The sequence below is a fragment of the Cebus imitator genome, unplaced genomic scaffold (assembly GCF_001604975.1).
Source record: "Cebus imitator isolate Cc_AM_T3 unplaced genomic scaffold, Cebus_imitator-1.0 Scaffold76, whole genome shotgun sequence".
Classification (NCBI taxonomy): domain Eukaryota; kingdom Metazoa; phylum Chordata; class Mammalia; order Primates; family Cebidae; genus Cebus; species Cebus imitator.
The window spans coordinates 9935927-9953766 of NW_016107391.1; the positions used below are offsets into that span (position 1 = coordinate 9935927).

The 17840-nt window shown below is 43.0% G+C and overlaps 1 protein-coding gene and 1 long non-coding RNA gene across 7 annotated transcripts in view; one reads left to right on the forward strand and one right to left on the reverse strand.

The window, feature by feature from the left end:
- The window catches only part of LOC108307179, a 33208-nt gene extending 32378 nt beyond the window's left edge, over positions 1-830 (forward strand). For all 4 annotated transcript variants that reach the window (XR_001826432.2, XR_005200929.1, XR_005200928.1 and 1 more), the window contains exon 5: positions 745-830. This is a non-coding gene — a long non-coding RNA (uncharacterized LOC108307179). The remainder of the gene's footprint in view (positions 1-744) is intronic.
- Positions 1-17840, reverse strand: part of SLC22A4 (solute carrier family 22 member 4) — a 51109-nt gene that overhangs the window by 7584 nt on the left and 25685 nt on the right. For 2 of the 3 annotated variants that reach the window (XM_017532459.2, XM_017532458.1), the window contains exons 4-7: positions 14699-14870; positions 9583-9709; positions 4977-5077; positions 739-953 (exon numbers count right to left, since the gene is read on the reverse strand). In XM_017532459.2, coding sequence (XP_017387948.1) covers positions 739-953; positions 4977-5077; positions 9583-9709; positions 14699-14870 — 615 coding nt within the window. The remainder of the gene's footprint in view (positions 1-738; positions 954-4976; positions 5078-9582; positions 9710-14698; positions 14871-17840) is intronic. The other variant, XM_017532460.1, reaches the window with a different exon arrangement.

Consider the following 17840-nt stretch of genomic DNA (forward strand, 5'->3'; position numbering starts at 1 on the left):
GAGTGCAATGGCACCATCTCGGCTCACCGCAACCTCCGCCTCCTGGGTTCAAGCAATTCTCCTGCCTCAGCCTCCCGAGTAGCTGGGACTACAGGTGTGTACCACCATGCCCAGCTAATTTTTGTATTTTTAGTAGAGACGAGGTTTCACCATGTTGACCAGAATGGTCTCAATCTCTTGACCTCGTGATCCACCCACCTCGGCCTCCCAAAGTGCTGGGATTATAGGCGTGAGCCACCGCGCCCAGCCCTACTATCAATAATTTATTGATATTTTAATATGAGAATGTCAGACACAAGGGAAATAGGGAAGCATATATCCTTTTGTGCACTATTTAACTACTTAAAGATTAAGACCAGAAAACCACTGAATGTATCCTGGAACCAACATGTTCTACTCACTGTAATACTTAAATATACACCCAGGGAAAAGGTTTGACAGTAGCCAAAAATTAGGAATCATGACTGTGACTCAAAGGGAGATTTTAGGTGAGTCTTTAGTGAAGGGGATGACTGGGAGAGTTACTCTTCCTCTTTGGTGCTTTCTGCGTCTCCAAGGCTGTCTCTTCTGTTTGTTGAACACAGGAAACAACATTCGTAGTGAGCAATCACCTGTCCGATTGACTTATGAATAGCTTATGATGTAAAGGCTGAATAAACAGGGAGCAGTGAGTCAGAAGCAGCCTAGTCAATATGTGGGTCTTTTCTGGTAAGCTCTTCATCTTGGTTAACTTCTTACCTGCAGGTACCAGTTGAATGAAGAGAAGCACACCTCCTCCCCAGAACAGTACTGCAGCTATGATATAACGCCTGGGCAGGGTTCGCAGTAGCAGCCAGGCTATAATGTAAGCTGGAACTTCAATCAAGGCAGAGAGGAAACAGTTCAGGTAGGCATCTCCATGTAAATTAGGAGCATCCAGAGACAGAGCAAAGTAACCCACTGAGGTCAGCATCCTGAAAGAAAAAGGCAAAAATGACAATGGGATGGTGTGAATCTCTCTAAGGTTTTGTGATGGTCAAGAAATTGTCTATATCTTGCTGTCCTATAAGTAGCCACTACCCTCATTGGCTACTTAAATTTAAATAAAGTAAAATTAGGCCGGACGCGGTGGCTCACGCCTGTAATCCCAGCACTTTGGGAGGCCGAGGCGGGTGGATCACGTGGTCAAGAGATCGAGACCATCCTGGTCAACATGGTGAAACCCTGTCTCTACTAAAAATACAAAAAATTAGCTGGGCATGGTGGTGTGTGCCTGTAATCCCAGCTACTCAGGAGGCTGAGGCAGGAGAATTGCCTGAACCCAGGAGGCAGAGGTTGCGGTGAGCCGAGATGGTGCCATTGCACTCCAGCCTGGGTAACAAGGGCGAAACTCTGTCTCAAAATAAATAAATAAATAAAGTAAAATTAAATAAAATTACAAATTCATTTCCTTAATTACACTAGCCACACTTCAAGTTCTTAATAGTCACGTGTAGCTAGTGGTTGCTACATTGAACAACATAGATATAAAACATTTCCATCATTGCAGAAAATTTTATTGGACAATGCTAGTCTAGATATATACCAAATTCAACAATATCTTTTCTCAGTTAGTTGATTTCAAGTTTTTCTATTTCCTGAATAGTTTGTACCTCCTCAATCTCTTAGAGCTATTATTTGAAGAAAAACTATTAGTCACATCAGTGAACATAAAATCCAGATTTCATTCTTTAACAAAAAAGAAGATACAAGGGTCATACTGTGGGATCCACTTAGAGTAAATTCTAATTCTCTTCAGGCAAATAGGAATGTCCCTTAATGCTTCCAAGTATCAGAGTGCAGCCTGTATATCCTATCATTATAGCTAACTTCCATGTAGAAACTTCTCCGTGGGCTGGGCATGGTGGCTCACACCTGAAATCCTAGCACTTTGGGAGACTGAGGTAGACAAATCACCTGAGGTCAGGAGTTTGAGACCAGCCTGGCCAACATGGTGAAACCTCGTCTCTACTAAAAAATAAAAAAATTAGCTGGACATGGTAGTATACACCTGTAATCCCAGCTACTTGGGAGGCTGAGACAGAATTGCTTGAACTCAGGAAGCAGAGGTTGCAGTGAGCCAAGATCGCACCATTGTACTCCAGCCTGAGTGACAAAGCAAGACCCCAGACCCCATCTCAAAAAAAAAAAAAAAAAAAAAAAAAGGTTTCCCTGTGGAAAAAATTACTATGTAACTGAGTACCCTCATTTTTTCTAAGAGATAGTTTATTCTCTCTCTCTTTTCTCATCCCTCCTTTTCCCTACTTTCTACTTGCTCTTTAGAAGTGCCTTTGTTTTGTTTTGTTTTGTTTTGTTTTGTTTTTTAGATGAAGAGTCTTGCACTGTTCCCCAGGCTGTAGCGGAGTGTCACAATCTCAGCCCACTCCAATCTCCACCTCCTGGGTTCGAGCAATTCTCCTGCCTCAGCCTCCCAAGTAGCTGGGACTACAGACGTGCGCCACCACGCCCAGCTAAATTTTTGTATTTTTAGTAGAGACGGGGTTTCACCATGTTGGCCAGGATGGTCTCGATCTCCTGACCTTATGATCCACCCGCCTTGGCCTCCCAAAGTGCTGTGATTACAGGCGTGAGCCACTGCGCCTGGCCCTACAAGGGCCTTTTAATCCCCTCTTCACTGGACACTCTGTGCAGGGCAAGTTTATCTAACTATGTGCTTAGAAGCTCCAGAGTGGAACTCTCACTCCCTGGGAGATTTCCTCAAGAGATAACAGTCCATTTCCAACCCAAAGAGTGCCTGCTAGAGTTTTTGGCCACCTGTACAACCTATTTCTGCCCATGAAGGCACCTACTCAACTGCCTAGTAGATAAGGCCTCCCAAAGTGCTGAGATTAAAGGCGTGAGCCACTGTGCCCCGCCCTCGAAGTGCCTTTTAACTTCCTCTTCACTGGACACTCCCTGCAGGGCAAGTTTATCTATGTGCTTAGAAGCTCCAGAGTGGGACTCTCACCCCCTAGAAGATTTCCTCAAGATATAACAGTCAATTTCCAACCCAAAGTGTGCCTGCTAGAGTTTTTGGCCATATGTACAGCCTATTTCTGCCCATCGAGGCACCAACTCAACTGCCCAGTAGATAAGGTAGCAAGCTAGCACTGGGACCCTCACCTGCTCACGTCCTCTCCTGCCTTTTTAAAGTGCCTGTTTTCTCGTCCAAAAAGAGAAGCGGTACCCTTCAGGCAGGAAGCCGATACCCTTCCCCCTAAGCTAGCTTTGGAATAAAAAGTCACTTTCCTTACATCAGACCTTGCTCTTGTTAATTGGACGCTGCAAGCTGTGAGTGACTGAATCTGCGTTTCTGTTACAACTGCACTATGCAGACGCCCCTGTATAGAAATTTGCTTATTATTAACATGACCGAGAAGCAGAGGATATTTGAAAAATGCTTTCAGGAACACTGATGGGTCTTTTTATACATACTAGACCCAAATCAGATAACCATAAGGACCAATTCATAAACAAAACAAATAATTAAACTTTACTACTCAAGGGATCTTAGTGATTTTCCCATTTAGCAAGTGATAGGAGCAGCTTAGATAGAGCTAGCGACTCATTTTTTATTAGCTTAATAACACTATTACCTAAGAACATTTGCATCAGAGATATATGCTGAAATGTAAGAACTAAGAAGGTCATGTACCTGGGACACACTTGCTTAATTCAGAGGCATAAGTTCTGTCACCGATCTCTTCTAATTACCAAGTAGGATGGCCCTAAAAATAAGCTTAGACTGGCCAGTTGCGGTGGCTCACGCCTGTAATCCTAGCATTTTGGGAGGCCGAGGTGGGTGGATCACCTGAGGTCAGGAGTTCAAGACCAGCCTGGCCATCATGGTGAAACACCATCTTTAAAAAATAATAATAATAATAAACTTGGACTAGCTGCAGCTTCAATCTACCAGTTCTGATGATCTTTTGTGTATGTGTGTGTATAAACTGGAACTTCAATCAAGGCAGAGAAGAAAGAGTTCAGGTAGGCATCTCCATGTAAATTACGAGCATCCAGAGATGGAGTGTGTGTGTGTGTGTGTGTGTGTGTGTGTGTGTGTGCGCATGTGTGCACTGCCATCATAGAGTAGGAATTTTCTTTTTTCCTTTCTCTTTTTTTCTTGGCAGATAAATTATTAAATCTAATCTATAAAGCCAATTCATTATTTCTGTGCCTTAAAGCCACTTGTTAGTTTGCTATTGGCAAGTGTAAAAAGCTTATCAAGGCTCCAATCCACTTAATGGGGATTTAGGTTATTGTAGCCTCACTGTTCAATTGCCAGGTCAGTTTTAGGAGCAGGAGCTGAATTAGCATCTCTGCCTTAGGCACCAGGGATATCAGTAGTCTTAATCTCATAATTTTTGGTGGGGAGGGAACCCTTACCCAGGGACATCAATGATATCTCAATCCCGTAACTTTAGGAGAGGGGATCTTTAACTTTGGGCCCCAGTACTGCAGACTTAAATACTGTTCCATGTGCCTTTCTTTTTTTTTCTTTTTTTTTTAAATAGAATGTTGCCCTGCTGCCAAGGCTGGAGTGCAGTAGCACAATCTAGGCTCACTGCAACCTCTGCCTCCTGGATTCAAGTGATTATCCTGCCTCAGCCTCCCGAGTAGCTGGGATTACAGATATGCGCCACCATTGCTAGACTATTTTTTGTATTTTTAGTAGAGACGGGGTTTCACCATGTTGGCCAGACTGATCTCAAACTCCTGCCCACCTCAGCCTCTCAAAGGGCTGGGATTACAGGTGTGAGCCACTGCACCCAGTGACATTTTTTCAGCATCCAGTCCCATGAACTGAATCGAGGCATTTCAAAATAATTTAGAACTTTATAATCTTAATTTTTCCTCAGGAAAACCCAGGTGTTGCCATAATGTTCCTCTGAGTCAAAGAAAATCAGTTGCATACTTACATGCTGGATGTCTGCATTTCCAGGTCACTTACTACTTACCATAGCAGCAAAGACATAATGGTCATTATGGCAATATTCTGAGTTCTGAACAGGTCCATAATGAAAGCTTTTTGCTGCTTCAGGGTATTTAGCTCCTGTAACTAAAATAATGCAAATAACCATGAGATTAAGAAGTAGTAAGAAAGTATCTTTGGCTATGATGCATGGGGAAAACATATGCATGCAACTCTCACTTCACCCTGACTATGCTTAGAAGTGTGGGAATTGGAGGCAATAGGGCATCTACATATATGACGCTTATTCTGACACTTTAAAATGTTTGTAGCCCATTTTAAACAGAAGCCTTTTAAATATATGATACCTCTTCCCCTGTCTCATTACACAAAGACTATTGGCTAACACAGCCTTTTTGTGATTGACAGTCATCACTATGAATGACCTTTACCACGCTGATCTGTGATCCTCAGAAATGTCTATTGAAGGGTAGGGCCATGTAGTCCCTTCCTTGAGGCTACCTCTGCTTTTTTTTTTTTTTTTTTTTTTGGGACGGAGTTTCGCTCTTGTTACCCAGGCTGGAGTGCAATGGCGCAATCTCGGCTCACCGCAACCTCCGCCTCCCGGGTTCAGGCAATTCTCCTGCCTCAGCCTCCTGAGTAGCTGGGATTACAGGCACGCGCCACCATGCCCAGCTAATTTTTTGTATTTTTAGTAGAGACGGGGTTTCACCATGTTGACCAGGATGGTCTCGATCTCTTGACCTCGTGATCCACCCGCCTCGGCCTCCCAAAGTGCTGGGATTATAGGCTTGAGCCACCGCGCCCAGCTTACCTCTGCTTTTTACACTTCTCTGTTTTTTGTTTGTTTGTGTTTTGAGATGGAGTCTTGCTCTGTCACCCAGGCTGGAGTGCAGTGACACAATCTCAACTCACTGCAACCTCTACCTCCCAGGTTCAAGTGATTCTCCTGCCTCAGCTTCCTGAGTAGCTGGGATTACAGGCAGGCACCACCACATCTGGCGAATTTTTTGTATTTTTAGTAGAGATGGGGTTTCACCATGTTGGCCAGGCTTGTCTCAAACTCCTGACCTCAGGTGATCCACCCACCTCAGCCTCCCAAAGTGCTGGGATTACAGGCGTGAGCCACCAGACCCGGCCTATTCTTTTACTTTTAATTTGCTGATAGTAACTTGACATGAGTTATGAATCAAGGTAACCAAGCTGAGTAGAATTGAAACTAACAAAAAAGTTGTTAGGCTCTAACTTCCCCCTAGAGGTGGGGAATCTCTAGGGGATGAAGTACCAGGACTTGGTGACTGTGGCCCTACGGTGCATGCGCAGTAAGAGACTGATGGAGGAGTTTCTGCTATGAAGAAGTGAGAGTGCCAGGCCTGCCTTGACAGCAGGTGCTCTCCTTTCTAGGAATAATCAGACACTTACACAGCTCACAGCCACATTGCCTTTTCTCTCCTGCACTATTTGGATTGCAGAGCCCCAGAACATGCCCTCAGCAGAATAACCCTGGTATTACAACAAAGCAAAGCCACTGCATAAACTAGTGGGAAAGACATCATCTTGGAGGGTTCTGGGGTGGTACACACAGACAGGACCTGTGGACCAGGCCTGTGCTAACACTTGGTGGTTCCATGGGGCCCTTCTCAAATGCAGATTGCCAGGTCCCTCCCTGGGCTTGCCTACTTCGACTCTTTTATACAGAGGCCTGAGAATCTGTATTCTTAAAGCACTTGGGTGATTGCGATGAGCAACCAGGATTGGAAACCTCAGAACAAGAATATCCTTCTCTCCAGTGGTTGTCCCTGGCATCAGTCGAGCCACCAAAATGTCTTTGGATCAGGTACCAGGAGCAGGTTGAAGGTACCTCTTCTGAAGCCAGGGTGCTCAAGACTGCTTTCTAAGACAATACTCTGTATCTTTTCCTGTCCAAGTTAATGCCACTGCCTCTCACATGAAGTGAAAAATCACAGTTGTTAAGAGAATGTACTTTGGTACCTGGGAGAACTAGGTTCCAAAACTCAGTTTAACATCTGTGTGATCCTGGGCAAGTTACCTAACTTCGTTGTGCGTTAGTTTTTTCTTTTGAAGAAAATGCATGAGCATTAAATGAGCAGAACACAGTGCTTAGCATTTGGTAAGCTCATCAATATCATTCTAAATGGGCTGCATTTGCTGGCACAGGACTCTACAGATCCTCCTAAAGACAGGATCCTACGGGAGGTGAGCAGGGGAGATGACCGGGCCTCAGGAAAGCGCAAGCCTTTTTTTTTCCCTCAATGGGTTTGTTCAATTGAGGCTAGATGTGCATCATAGTAGGAAGAAAGAAGGTGCTGTCAGGCTGAGACTGGTGGCTCACACCTGTAATCCTAGCACTTTGGGAGGCTAAGGTGGGAGAATTGCTTGCGCTTAGGAGTTTGAGACCAGCCTGGGCAACATAGTGAAGTCCTGTGTCTCAAAAAAAAATACATAAAGTTAGCTGGGTGTGGTGGCATGTGCCTGTAGTCCTAGCTTGGGAGGTTGAGGTGGGAGGACTGCTTGAGCCTGGAAGGTTGAGGCTATAGTGAGCTGTAATCACATGACTGCACTTCAACCTGGGCAACAGAGCAAGACTCAAAAAAAAAATATGTGTATATATATATATATACATACATACCTATATATACACATGTATATGAATATGTATACAGCTGTATATACACACATACATATATACATACATACATACATGTTTTTTGTTTGTTTGTTTTTTTGAAATGGAGTCTTGCTCTGTCACCCAGGCTGGAGTGCAGTGGCACAATCTCAGCTCACTGAGATCAGCCACACACATATATACATATATATATACGTACATACATGGTATTTATCACAGATCATATATATACATATATACACACATACATGCTATTTATCGTGTATATATACATACGTATGTATGTATATATGTGTATGTGTGTATATACATATGTATATCTATTAATACATATGCATATATTCTCATATATATGTATATATGTATATATATGAATAGATATACATATGTATACACACATATATGTACACACATATGTATGTATGTATATATATGTATGTCTGTATATACATATGTATATCTATTAATATGTATATACACACATATACATATATACACACATATATATGCATGTGTATATATGTGTGTGTGTTTGTGTGTGTGTGTGTATATATATATATAAAAAGATATATTAAGGCACTGTCAGAACTATGTGTTTCAACATTGGACTATATTCTTATTTGTCCATAACTGTATATCTCTAATCTATTTTATGATTGCTTTCATCCATATAGGTGGATCCCTACAACTAGACTGTTAGATTCACAGACAGGAATCAGGACACGTAGCTGATAAATACCAATAAACACCCAGCACAGCCCTGAAGGGTAGAAGTGTTAGACACTCCCAGTGTTGTTATTGTTTTATCCATTTAAATTGACTAAGACTTGAAATTAACTTCTTGATTTGAAGGGCAAAGAATTAAGGGATGTTTTGTCCTGGCAGCCCTCTGAGAGCTTGAGTTCAGGGCCACTCAAAGCCTCTAGCCATAGCCAGAGTATCTGCTTCTGGAAAAAGTCCTGAAGGCCAGGGATTGGTGAAGCCCTCAAGGTGAGCAGTGGCATGCCCACCATCCTCCATAGAGTTCTACTTTCCGCAATACCTGCTTTGGTGTGGGGCATGTATAATGCCACTGAAGCCACCATAGTCTTCTTTAGGTATCCTGAGCAGTCCCCTACCCATCTCCTAGCCAGGAATGCCCTGCCCCATACTCTCCACTCACTTAAGTGTCCTGCTGTCCTCTCTGGCTTGGACCTGCCTGTGGGACCTGCCTGTGGGCTACCCTGATCTCTTTCTCTGAATTGCTGGCACATAGCGTCTCTACTTGGATACTTATCATTTCCTCCCTATGCCATTCTTTATGTTTTCATCTAATCCTCTTGCCCATCTTAGTTACATTCTCTGTTCTTTTAGAATTGAGGCTGTGTCTTATTTTTCTTATTTCCTCTAGGAGCCAGGACAGGGCATGGCACACTGCATGTCCTCACGGACTGTCAGGAGGTGTGGCTGCTTCCATAGAATATTAGCTTTTCCTTGTGGCCACCAGCTTTCAAGGTTGAATCCTCAAGCCTATGCTTTCAGGCCTTAAGGTTCTAGACATGACAGAGAGCAAGACTAAAGACATGCATAGCTTCTTCAGCAGTCTGTTGTAAGATTGAGGGTACAGTGGAGAACCCAGGGTGGACTAACTCTGAAACATATTTTTCTACTTAATCTTGGCATTTAAAAATCATCAGTACATAGCTGTGTCAGTGGATTGGAGCAATGCCAATAGAATGTCGATGATAAACTTGCAAAATAAAAGGAACTAATATTTAATGAACGCTTGCTATTTGCTAAACAGTTTATATACATTATTGCATTTAATTCTTATAAACAGCCCTTTAAGGTGGATTTTATCTTAGAATTTAATCATGATTGTGTTCCTAAGGCCTAGTGCAAGGCCTGGTACATAGTAAGCACTTAACAAATATTGAATTAAGTTAAATTTCATAAAATCAAGAATGCATAGCTGATCTAAGAGTAAACATCAGCAAATGCTTACCTCCACAGAATCAAATATCACTGCTGGTACTGCTATGTTGTTCATTTTTGCAGCTTTTTGGATGATATCTTCAGCCTCTCTAAATCTTCTCTGGGATATCAGCCACCGGGGGGATTCAGGAATGAACCTATAATTTATTTTTAATATTTAATAATTTTTCACAACAGCAGAGTTGAATACTATTAAATCTGAGTTTTCCCCAGATAGTTTAAATTTTGTAAAATTCTAGTTTGTCTTTTTAAAGGGAGTCCACATAAGATTTCTGTTGGAGCATAGAAATATAAATAAAAGCACCTTCAAGTTTCAAACTTCCAATCAAATTATAAGACTGATCATCAGTTGTGCTTGAGACCAGGACCAGACTATAAGTGGTAACATTAACTATGGGCATGTCTGAGCCAGGGCATCTGGAGAAGTTCATCGAAAACTTATAGCCAGTGTGGCTCATAAAAGAAACATAGCTACTAGACTCTATGTCCCCTCAAGAAGAGACTGTCTTTGCAGTGGGTCCATCCTAAGGAGAATTGCTGGTGTCCCAGCTGGTGATGTTCACAGTTTATTGGGAAAAGGACGGCCAGGGCACCTGTATTCTTGATCTTTTCCTTTAGTCAAGAGAGAAAGTGAGGGCACTGATAACCGCCTGTGAAAGGTCCCATAGCTTTCAGCAGATTCCCAGATCAGCAAGTGCCCAAAGAAGTTTTTGGGAGATGAGTCCCAATGTTGTCTTTTTAAAAAAATGTCTAAAAGCTTATTATTTTAAATTACATAGTCTGTTCCCATTTATAACTGATGCTCGAACACAGTTGCAAAAAATAGGACTTCTATTCTTTCCTAATTTTTATTTCTCAAAATATTTTAGCCATTTTCCTGTCGGCTATCATTTTCCTTACCTATTGTCAGTACAGATGGTCCCTAACTTAGGATGATCCGACTTAGATTTTTCTATTATAGGAGAAAAGTGATAAGCATTTAGTAGAAACCTGACTTTGAGTACTTATACTTGCATGTATAGGTACTCAAAGTTTTGTTTTTTACTTTCAGTACAGTATTTAATAAATTAAAGGAAATATTCAATAATTAAGTATAAAATAGGTTTTGTGTTAGAAGATTTTGCCCAACTGTAGGCTAATTTAAGTGTTCTCAGCATGTTTAAGGTAGGCCAGGCTGAGCTATGATATTTGGTAGGGATGCAAGGCAGGCAAGCCCCATTGTGGGGTTTGGTCCATGAGGGTTCTTGGCTTTGCCCAGGAAAGGATTCAAGGGCAAACTGGATGTAGAAGAAAACAGCTTTATTGGAGAGGCAGTGTTACAGCTCTGTGACTGCTCCTACAGAGCAGGGCTACCCCACAGGCAGAGAGTAGCAGTTCAGGACAGTTTCACACTCATATTTATAACTACTTTTAATTACATGTAGATGAAAGGGCAGTTTATGCAGAAATTTCTAGGGAAAGAGTAGCAACTTCTGGCTCATTGGGTCATTGCCATGGAAAGGGGCAATAATGCCTGAGTGTTGTCATGGCAATGGTAAACTGACAGGGCACACTGATAAGTGTGTCTTATGGAAAGCAGCTTCCACCCCAGCCCTATTTTAGGTGGTGGTGTCTGGTGTCCAAGCTCTGCTTCTGGAGTCATGTCTGGCCTCCTACCTCAGTAGGTTGGGAGTATTGACCTAGAATAGTCTCAGTTTACAGTGAGCTTATTGGGATGTAACTCCATCATAAGTTGGAGAGCATCTGTACTTACCTAGCCTAGAAAACAAATTATACGTAGCAGACACAGAACCCTCCTATAATTAATTGGCCCCAAAGCCACACTGGGAACTAGCTCAGAGCAAAACAAATGACCAACTAGCAGTTCCCCTCTCCAGCTTACTAGTACATGAGTTGAAAAATGAGCCTAGTTTGCATTTTTCAGAATATGCCTTTAGTTGGTCCTTATAGGAACTACAATGATGTTAGGTCACTGACTTTCAGTAATTAGATCTATGCTGTCCAATAGAAACTTCTGAAATGTTCTATATCTGTGCTAAGACAGCAGCCACTAACCACATGTAGCTACTGAGCTAATGTGATTGAAGAAATGAAACTTTAATTTTATTTACTTTTAATTAATTTTAATTTAAATAGCTGCATGTGGCTAGTGGCTACTGTATTAGTACAGAATTAGAGATCTTACTGCATAGCCACAATACACCTCATGGATGCTTCTACTTTGGGCCAGTATCTTTTTCCAACCAGATAATGCTTAGAAATATCCTACCTTTTTTCCTATAGAGCATTGGCCTCAGATTCTTAATGTTTAATCAGCTAGAAATTGCATAGATTTCCTCACCTTGCATCTATGGCCTGCTTCCCTACCCCAACCCCAACCCCTATACACATACTCCATTCACACCTGTGGCCACTTACTGCCAATCCTTTTAAAGGAAACTTGGGATGTAAAAAGTCCCCCAAACCATGAGCAGTAGGTCTATATAGATTTCCTTCCCATTTCTAGCCCACTGAACTGAGGGCCACTGGTATCTCTACTTTCGAATCGCTTTGATTTTTTATGGTGCACAAAATCTCAAATCTAGCTGATCATTTCAAAAGTCAATGGAGTACCAAATGTGGTTGCACACTATGATGTCTAGATTTAATTCAGACTAAACAGGAATGAGGTGCTGCTGGAGAGCTTGCCTCATACTGAGCAGGCAGCAAGGGTCCATGTCAGCTCTAAGCATCTGCCATACCCCAACCACTAGACTGAGGAGCATCACTTTGGGAAGCCCCACCAGCAAGGACGAGATGTTCAGAAGAAAGCTATTTTCTTTTATAGAAAAATAATAAGACCACTGTTAAATGCTCAGGGGGAGCACTCAGTTTGTCAGTGCTGGTCCTGGGCTGGCCTCTGTCTGGGGCAAGTCCTGTCCCTGGTATAGTGTGCCCACAGCCAGGGGCACTCATGGACCAGCCCCTGGGGAACAGAAAAAACAGTTCTCCTTAGGGCAGAGTGAGCCGGCTCTCTGTGGGATGGACCTTCTCTGCTGGAAATTCTGGAGGCTGACTCTGGAGGGTTAACGGATCAGAGCTGTTCATTCCTCACTGTGACATTTGGTCCCAAGGGAAAGATCCCATCCCTACTAACCTCTGTTCAGCCCATCAAGGACCTTATATTGTTATTCTCTCTCTCTCTCTCTCTTTTTCTCTCTGATAAAATCATATACTAATATGATTGATTATAACTTTTTTTTTTTTTGAGATAGCATCTTATTCTATCCAGGCTGGAGTTCAATGGCATGATCATATAGCTCACTGTAATCTCGAACTCCCAGGCTCAAGAGATCAGCCCACCTCTGCCTCCTAAGTAGCTGGGACTACAGGCGCTCACCATTGCACCCAGATAATTTTTTATTTTTAGTATACACAGGGTTTTGCCATGTTGCCCAGGCTGGTTTTGAACTCTAGGGCTAAAGTGATCCTCCCACTTTGGCCTCCCAAAGTACTGGGATTACAGGTGTGAACAACCATGCCTGGCTAATTATAGCATTATCAAAGTACTGGTCTCTTAGATCAAAATGACAACTAGAGCCAGAAAAAATAGTTTATTAAAATCATTCAACTGAAGAGGCAGAAAAGAACCTTTGAATAATCTTGTCTTGTATCTTGAGAGAACTTCTGGTCACCAACATCTTTTCCAAAAAATTCAGTTAGCAAGGGAGTTGTGGAGAGAAGGATAGATGATGAGGATGATAATTACTCTCATTCAGAACATCGCTCTGCTCTTGTAAATCTGGGATGCTTTCCTTGGAGGTGCAGCTGTGTAGGTAATGGCCAGCCCTTATTTATTGCTCCTCAGACTGGGTTTTCTGGTCCTCAGACGGGGTTCCAGAGGAATGTTGCAAATCAGAATAATACCTAGCATTTAACAAACTATCTCTCAACTCCCCCTGCATGCTAAGAATTTGCACTGGTAAATCGTAGCACTCTGAGAGGTCATGAGAATACAGGGGCTTAGAGTGAGCCCACCTGACTTGCGGTGTCTGGTCAGACAGGGCTAAGGTGGCCTGCCTGTCAACCTCTATGACTGCCTATCAGCTGCAGTAAGATAAAGGCCTAGACAGCTTCCCAGTCAGGAGGTATCCAAAGGACAGGGCAACCATGAAGTCTAGGCTAAATTGTGAGTTCCAAAAAATGATCAAAGAACCTTGTGTTATGTATAAGCAGGCAGAAATCATGCAGTTTGGTAAAACTAGTCAGTGCTGGAAGATTTGACTTTGATATAATGAAATCAAACCAAGAAGAATTAATGAGAGAGAGAGAGAGAGAAAGAGAGAGAGAGAGAGAGAGAGAGAGAGAGAAAATGAGAGAGAGACCTAACCAGACCCACAAATGGAAGAAATCCCCTCTCCTCTTGCTTAAATATGAAAAAGCAAAGAAATGGGAAATCCCCTAAAAAAGAGTATGTCTGATACCTTATTCCATTATTTTTAATCTGTTCTTTCACCTGAAATCTCCCAGATAGTCATATTGGGTAAGACTGAGGCCAGAATCTTCGAACTTTGTTATTCCTATAACTGTTGTGTTGAAACTGAGTTGAGAGGTTGTGGGGGGAGAGAACATTTCTCTAACAATTTATTAAATAAAAGTAATTTTCTCACTGTTTAAGACGTAGCAAATGAATAGGCACACTATCATAAGGGCTAATAAATAGGCTTCCCTATCATAGATGCTAATCATTATATGATAGGGAAGCTTGAAGAATTACATTAGTTGAATAGAGAGAGATACTTCTAGAGAGAGAAAAGTGACAAAAGAGCAGGGGAGGGGACAGAGTTAAAAACAACAAAACCCAACACCACCAGCTTCACAAATGACAAGTAACAACAGACAAGAGTGGCTGGAGTCAAGGAAGAGACCGGAATCCCAAGAACAGTGCTTTGCAGGAAAATGGAGACTCAAACTGCAGCACACAGGCCCACCCACAATGAGACGAAAACTCTCCCAGCTTGGAAGCTGGCCTCCATGAGTTCCATGGAGGTCATGTGAGCCCAGGCTAGGTCAGCACCAGGCTCCAGGTGTGTTCCAGGTGTGCTGACCCACAGCAGAGGGCCTGTCTGGGGACGAGTCACACTCACCACCACAGCGGGACACACAGCACTCCCGGCACCGTCAGCGCCAGCAGCAGCATCCGCCAGTCTCTGATGAGGTAAGCAAACAGTGGCAGCAGCATATAGCCAACTGCAAAAAATGTGCATACTCCTAACGTAGAGAATATAATACGAACTGACTTGCCAAGAATTTCTGTTCCTGTTCAAAACAAGGGAGGAGTATTAGCATTTTAACTCATTTTAATATTTGCTTTTTATATCATTATGTGGCAGGTAGAGTTCAAATTATCATCACTTAGAAAAGGGAAAAGGCATTTGCCTCATAGCCCAGAGCAGGCATGGTCAGGGTGGATAAAGGTGGGAAGTGATCCGAGACTTGGCAACTTATAGAAGTTGAATTTCCACGAGATTTTAAAGAAGCCATAAATTTATTTATTTATTTATTTAATTTTTTTTTTTTGAGATGAAGTCTCCCTCTGTTGCCCAGGCTGGAGTGCAGTGGCAAGATCTCAGCTCACTGCAACCTCTGCCTCCTGGGTTCAAGTGACCTTCCCACCTCAGGCTTCTGAGTAGCTGGGACTACAGGCATGTACCACCTTGCCTGGCTAATTTTTGTATTTTTTGTAGAGACAGGGTTTTGCCATGTTGGCCAGGCTGGTCTTGAACTCCTGACCTCAAGTGATCCACCTGGCTCGGCCTCCCAAAGTGCTGGGATTACAGCCATGAGCCACCACGCCCAGCCAATTTTTTTTTTAAGGCCATTCTATGTCATAGAAATATCATGCCAGCTCCAAGAGCTAATCCCTTCTGAGAATGCCACATTTCCAAAATAAGCCCCAACATGAGAAGCAGAGAGAGCGTTTCAGGAGACAAGCAGTGGCTCTTCTGAAGGGCTCTGTGGGGTCACGGTGCGTGTAGCCTTTCCCACAGTTCTGAACTGTAAATAAATGGACACTGGCCCATCAGGATGCGGTGGAGACTTCACTGTTTCTAAGACCTCAGGACACACTTACCCATGCCTGGGCCCTGAGAAATCGGTTGGAGTGAGCTGGATCTGGAGGTGCACAGAGCAGGCCTTCAGCACCCAGGACTGAATTCCCTGCAGCCATGCTGTACCCAGAGATCAGCCCAGGCAGACACAGTCCATTTGGACCAAGGAAAGAAAAGCAGGAGCTGTTCTGCTGCCCCTGCAGGCGGCAGCCCCAGACCTGGCCACACACCCAGTGAACTCCACAGAGTTTTCCCAGAACAGCACAAAGGCCCATGACTGCTCGGTGTGGGCACTGCTTTTTGGGAAAGGACATGCAGATGACTTTTGGCCTCTGCTCTGCTCAGTACCACAGTGGATTACTTGGCCTTCCAGAATCATTGCCTGTCCCTTGGAGACTGGGGAGTCCCAGAACAAAGCTCCTTTTCTTGTCATGGAGCTCCAGCCACTTTCCACAGAGTCTACCCTTGGTTCTCTACCCTTGGGGTGGATATTTGACCAATGGCAACGACTCTGCCTTTTGTTGGGAATCTGCCCACACTGCAGAGAAGAAGTGGCTCAGAAGATACAAAACAGATAATTCAAAGGTCATTCGTGATTGGCTTTCAAGAGAGATTTTCTCAATCATGTTTATATGCTCTGGGCACAGGCTAAAGGATTAAGGGCTAATTCCAGAGAAGCAGCAAAATTACTACTTTGACTGGTTTCTCATTTTACCACCTACCTGTGTCCATCCCACCCCACTTATTCTCTCTCACTGTTCATAACTGAGAGATCTGCCTCAATGGGTCCCTCTCAAGAGGCCATTTAAAAAAGCCAGACTGACAGAAACAGCCAGTACTTTGTGCCTTCTGCATACCATGTTGCAGACAGTTGCCCTAATCACCCACAGCATTGCTCAGCCTAGAAACACATTTCCAAACATAGGGCCTGACTTCTTTGAGAATCATGAGTGTGATTTTCAGGTCTTTTCTTACCTCATTAGTGACCTTCCTGCTATGCACTGGTTTCTAAACCCTTTGGCTATGATTGTGATGTGGAAATAAATAGAGGGTGTTTTATTCCTAAGCAGAGATTCAGAAGTGAAGCAGCAAAGGGTGTGATTTTGGAAAAAAAGTGCATAGGATCAAGTGAGAATTTTGTAGAATTGTGAGGGCAGGGAAGCTTTCTCCTACCGTTGTGACCTTGTTAAGAAAACAGAAATAATACCACTGGGCTCCTGGATAATCTCCCTCTCTAAACGTGGGACTCAGACCAGAACAGAGTTATATAACTTTGCAGAGTGCATGCTGGGGACAGAGCTTTGTAGGTCTGTCTCTTTGCCTTCCTGTGGACAGCATGGATGGTACAAATTGAAATAATTCCTTTTTAGCTCTACTTTCTGCTCTCTGACTTTTGGGCAGTCACCCTTCCTTAAACAGGTTCACCATCTTCACAGATAGCTTTTTTTTTGTTTTGTTTTTTTTTTTGTGTGTGTGTGTGTGTAAGTACTTTGAGACAGGTTCCAGGCTAAGTGTTTACATGTATTATCTCTTTGATCTTTCATACCAGTTATATAAAAACTAATATTCCAGGCTGGGCATGGTGGCTCACACCTGTAATCCCAGCACTTTGGGAGGCTGAGCCAGGAGGATCACCTGAGGTCAGGAGTTTGAGACCAGCCTGACCAATATGATGAAACCCTATCTCTACTAAAAATACAAAAAATTAGCCAAGCGTGGTGGCACATGCCCATAATCCCAGTTACTCGGGAGGCTGAGACAGGAGAAGCGTTTGAACCCAGGAGGTAGAGGCTGCAGTGAGCTGAGGTCACACCATTTCACTCCGGCCTGGGCAACGAGAGCGAAACTCTGTCCCAAAACCAAAAAAATAAAAAAACCCTAATATTCCTCCTGTTTTATGCATAATTAACTGAGACTTCAGAGTTAAAGCCAGTTGCCTAAATTCATGCATGTAACAGGTGGTGCACCAGGATTTAAGCCTTATTTGTTCTATGGATACTGGTCTACCTTCCAAGAAAAAAATTACTGGAGGCAAGCCTTGGCCCTATAAAGTAGTTCTTCAACTGAGATTCCAGTAGAGACATGAGGGGAGGTGGGTAAGGCCATATCTTGCTTTCAGTTTTTTCAGTTTTCTTTTTTCTTTCTTTTTCTTTTCTTTTTCTTTTCTTTTCTTTTTTTT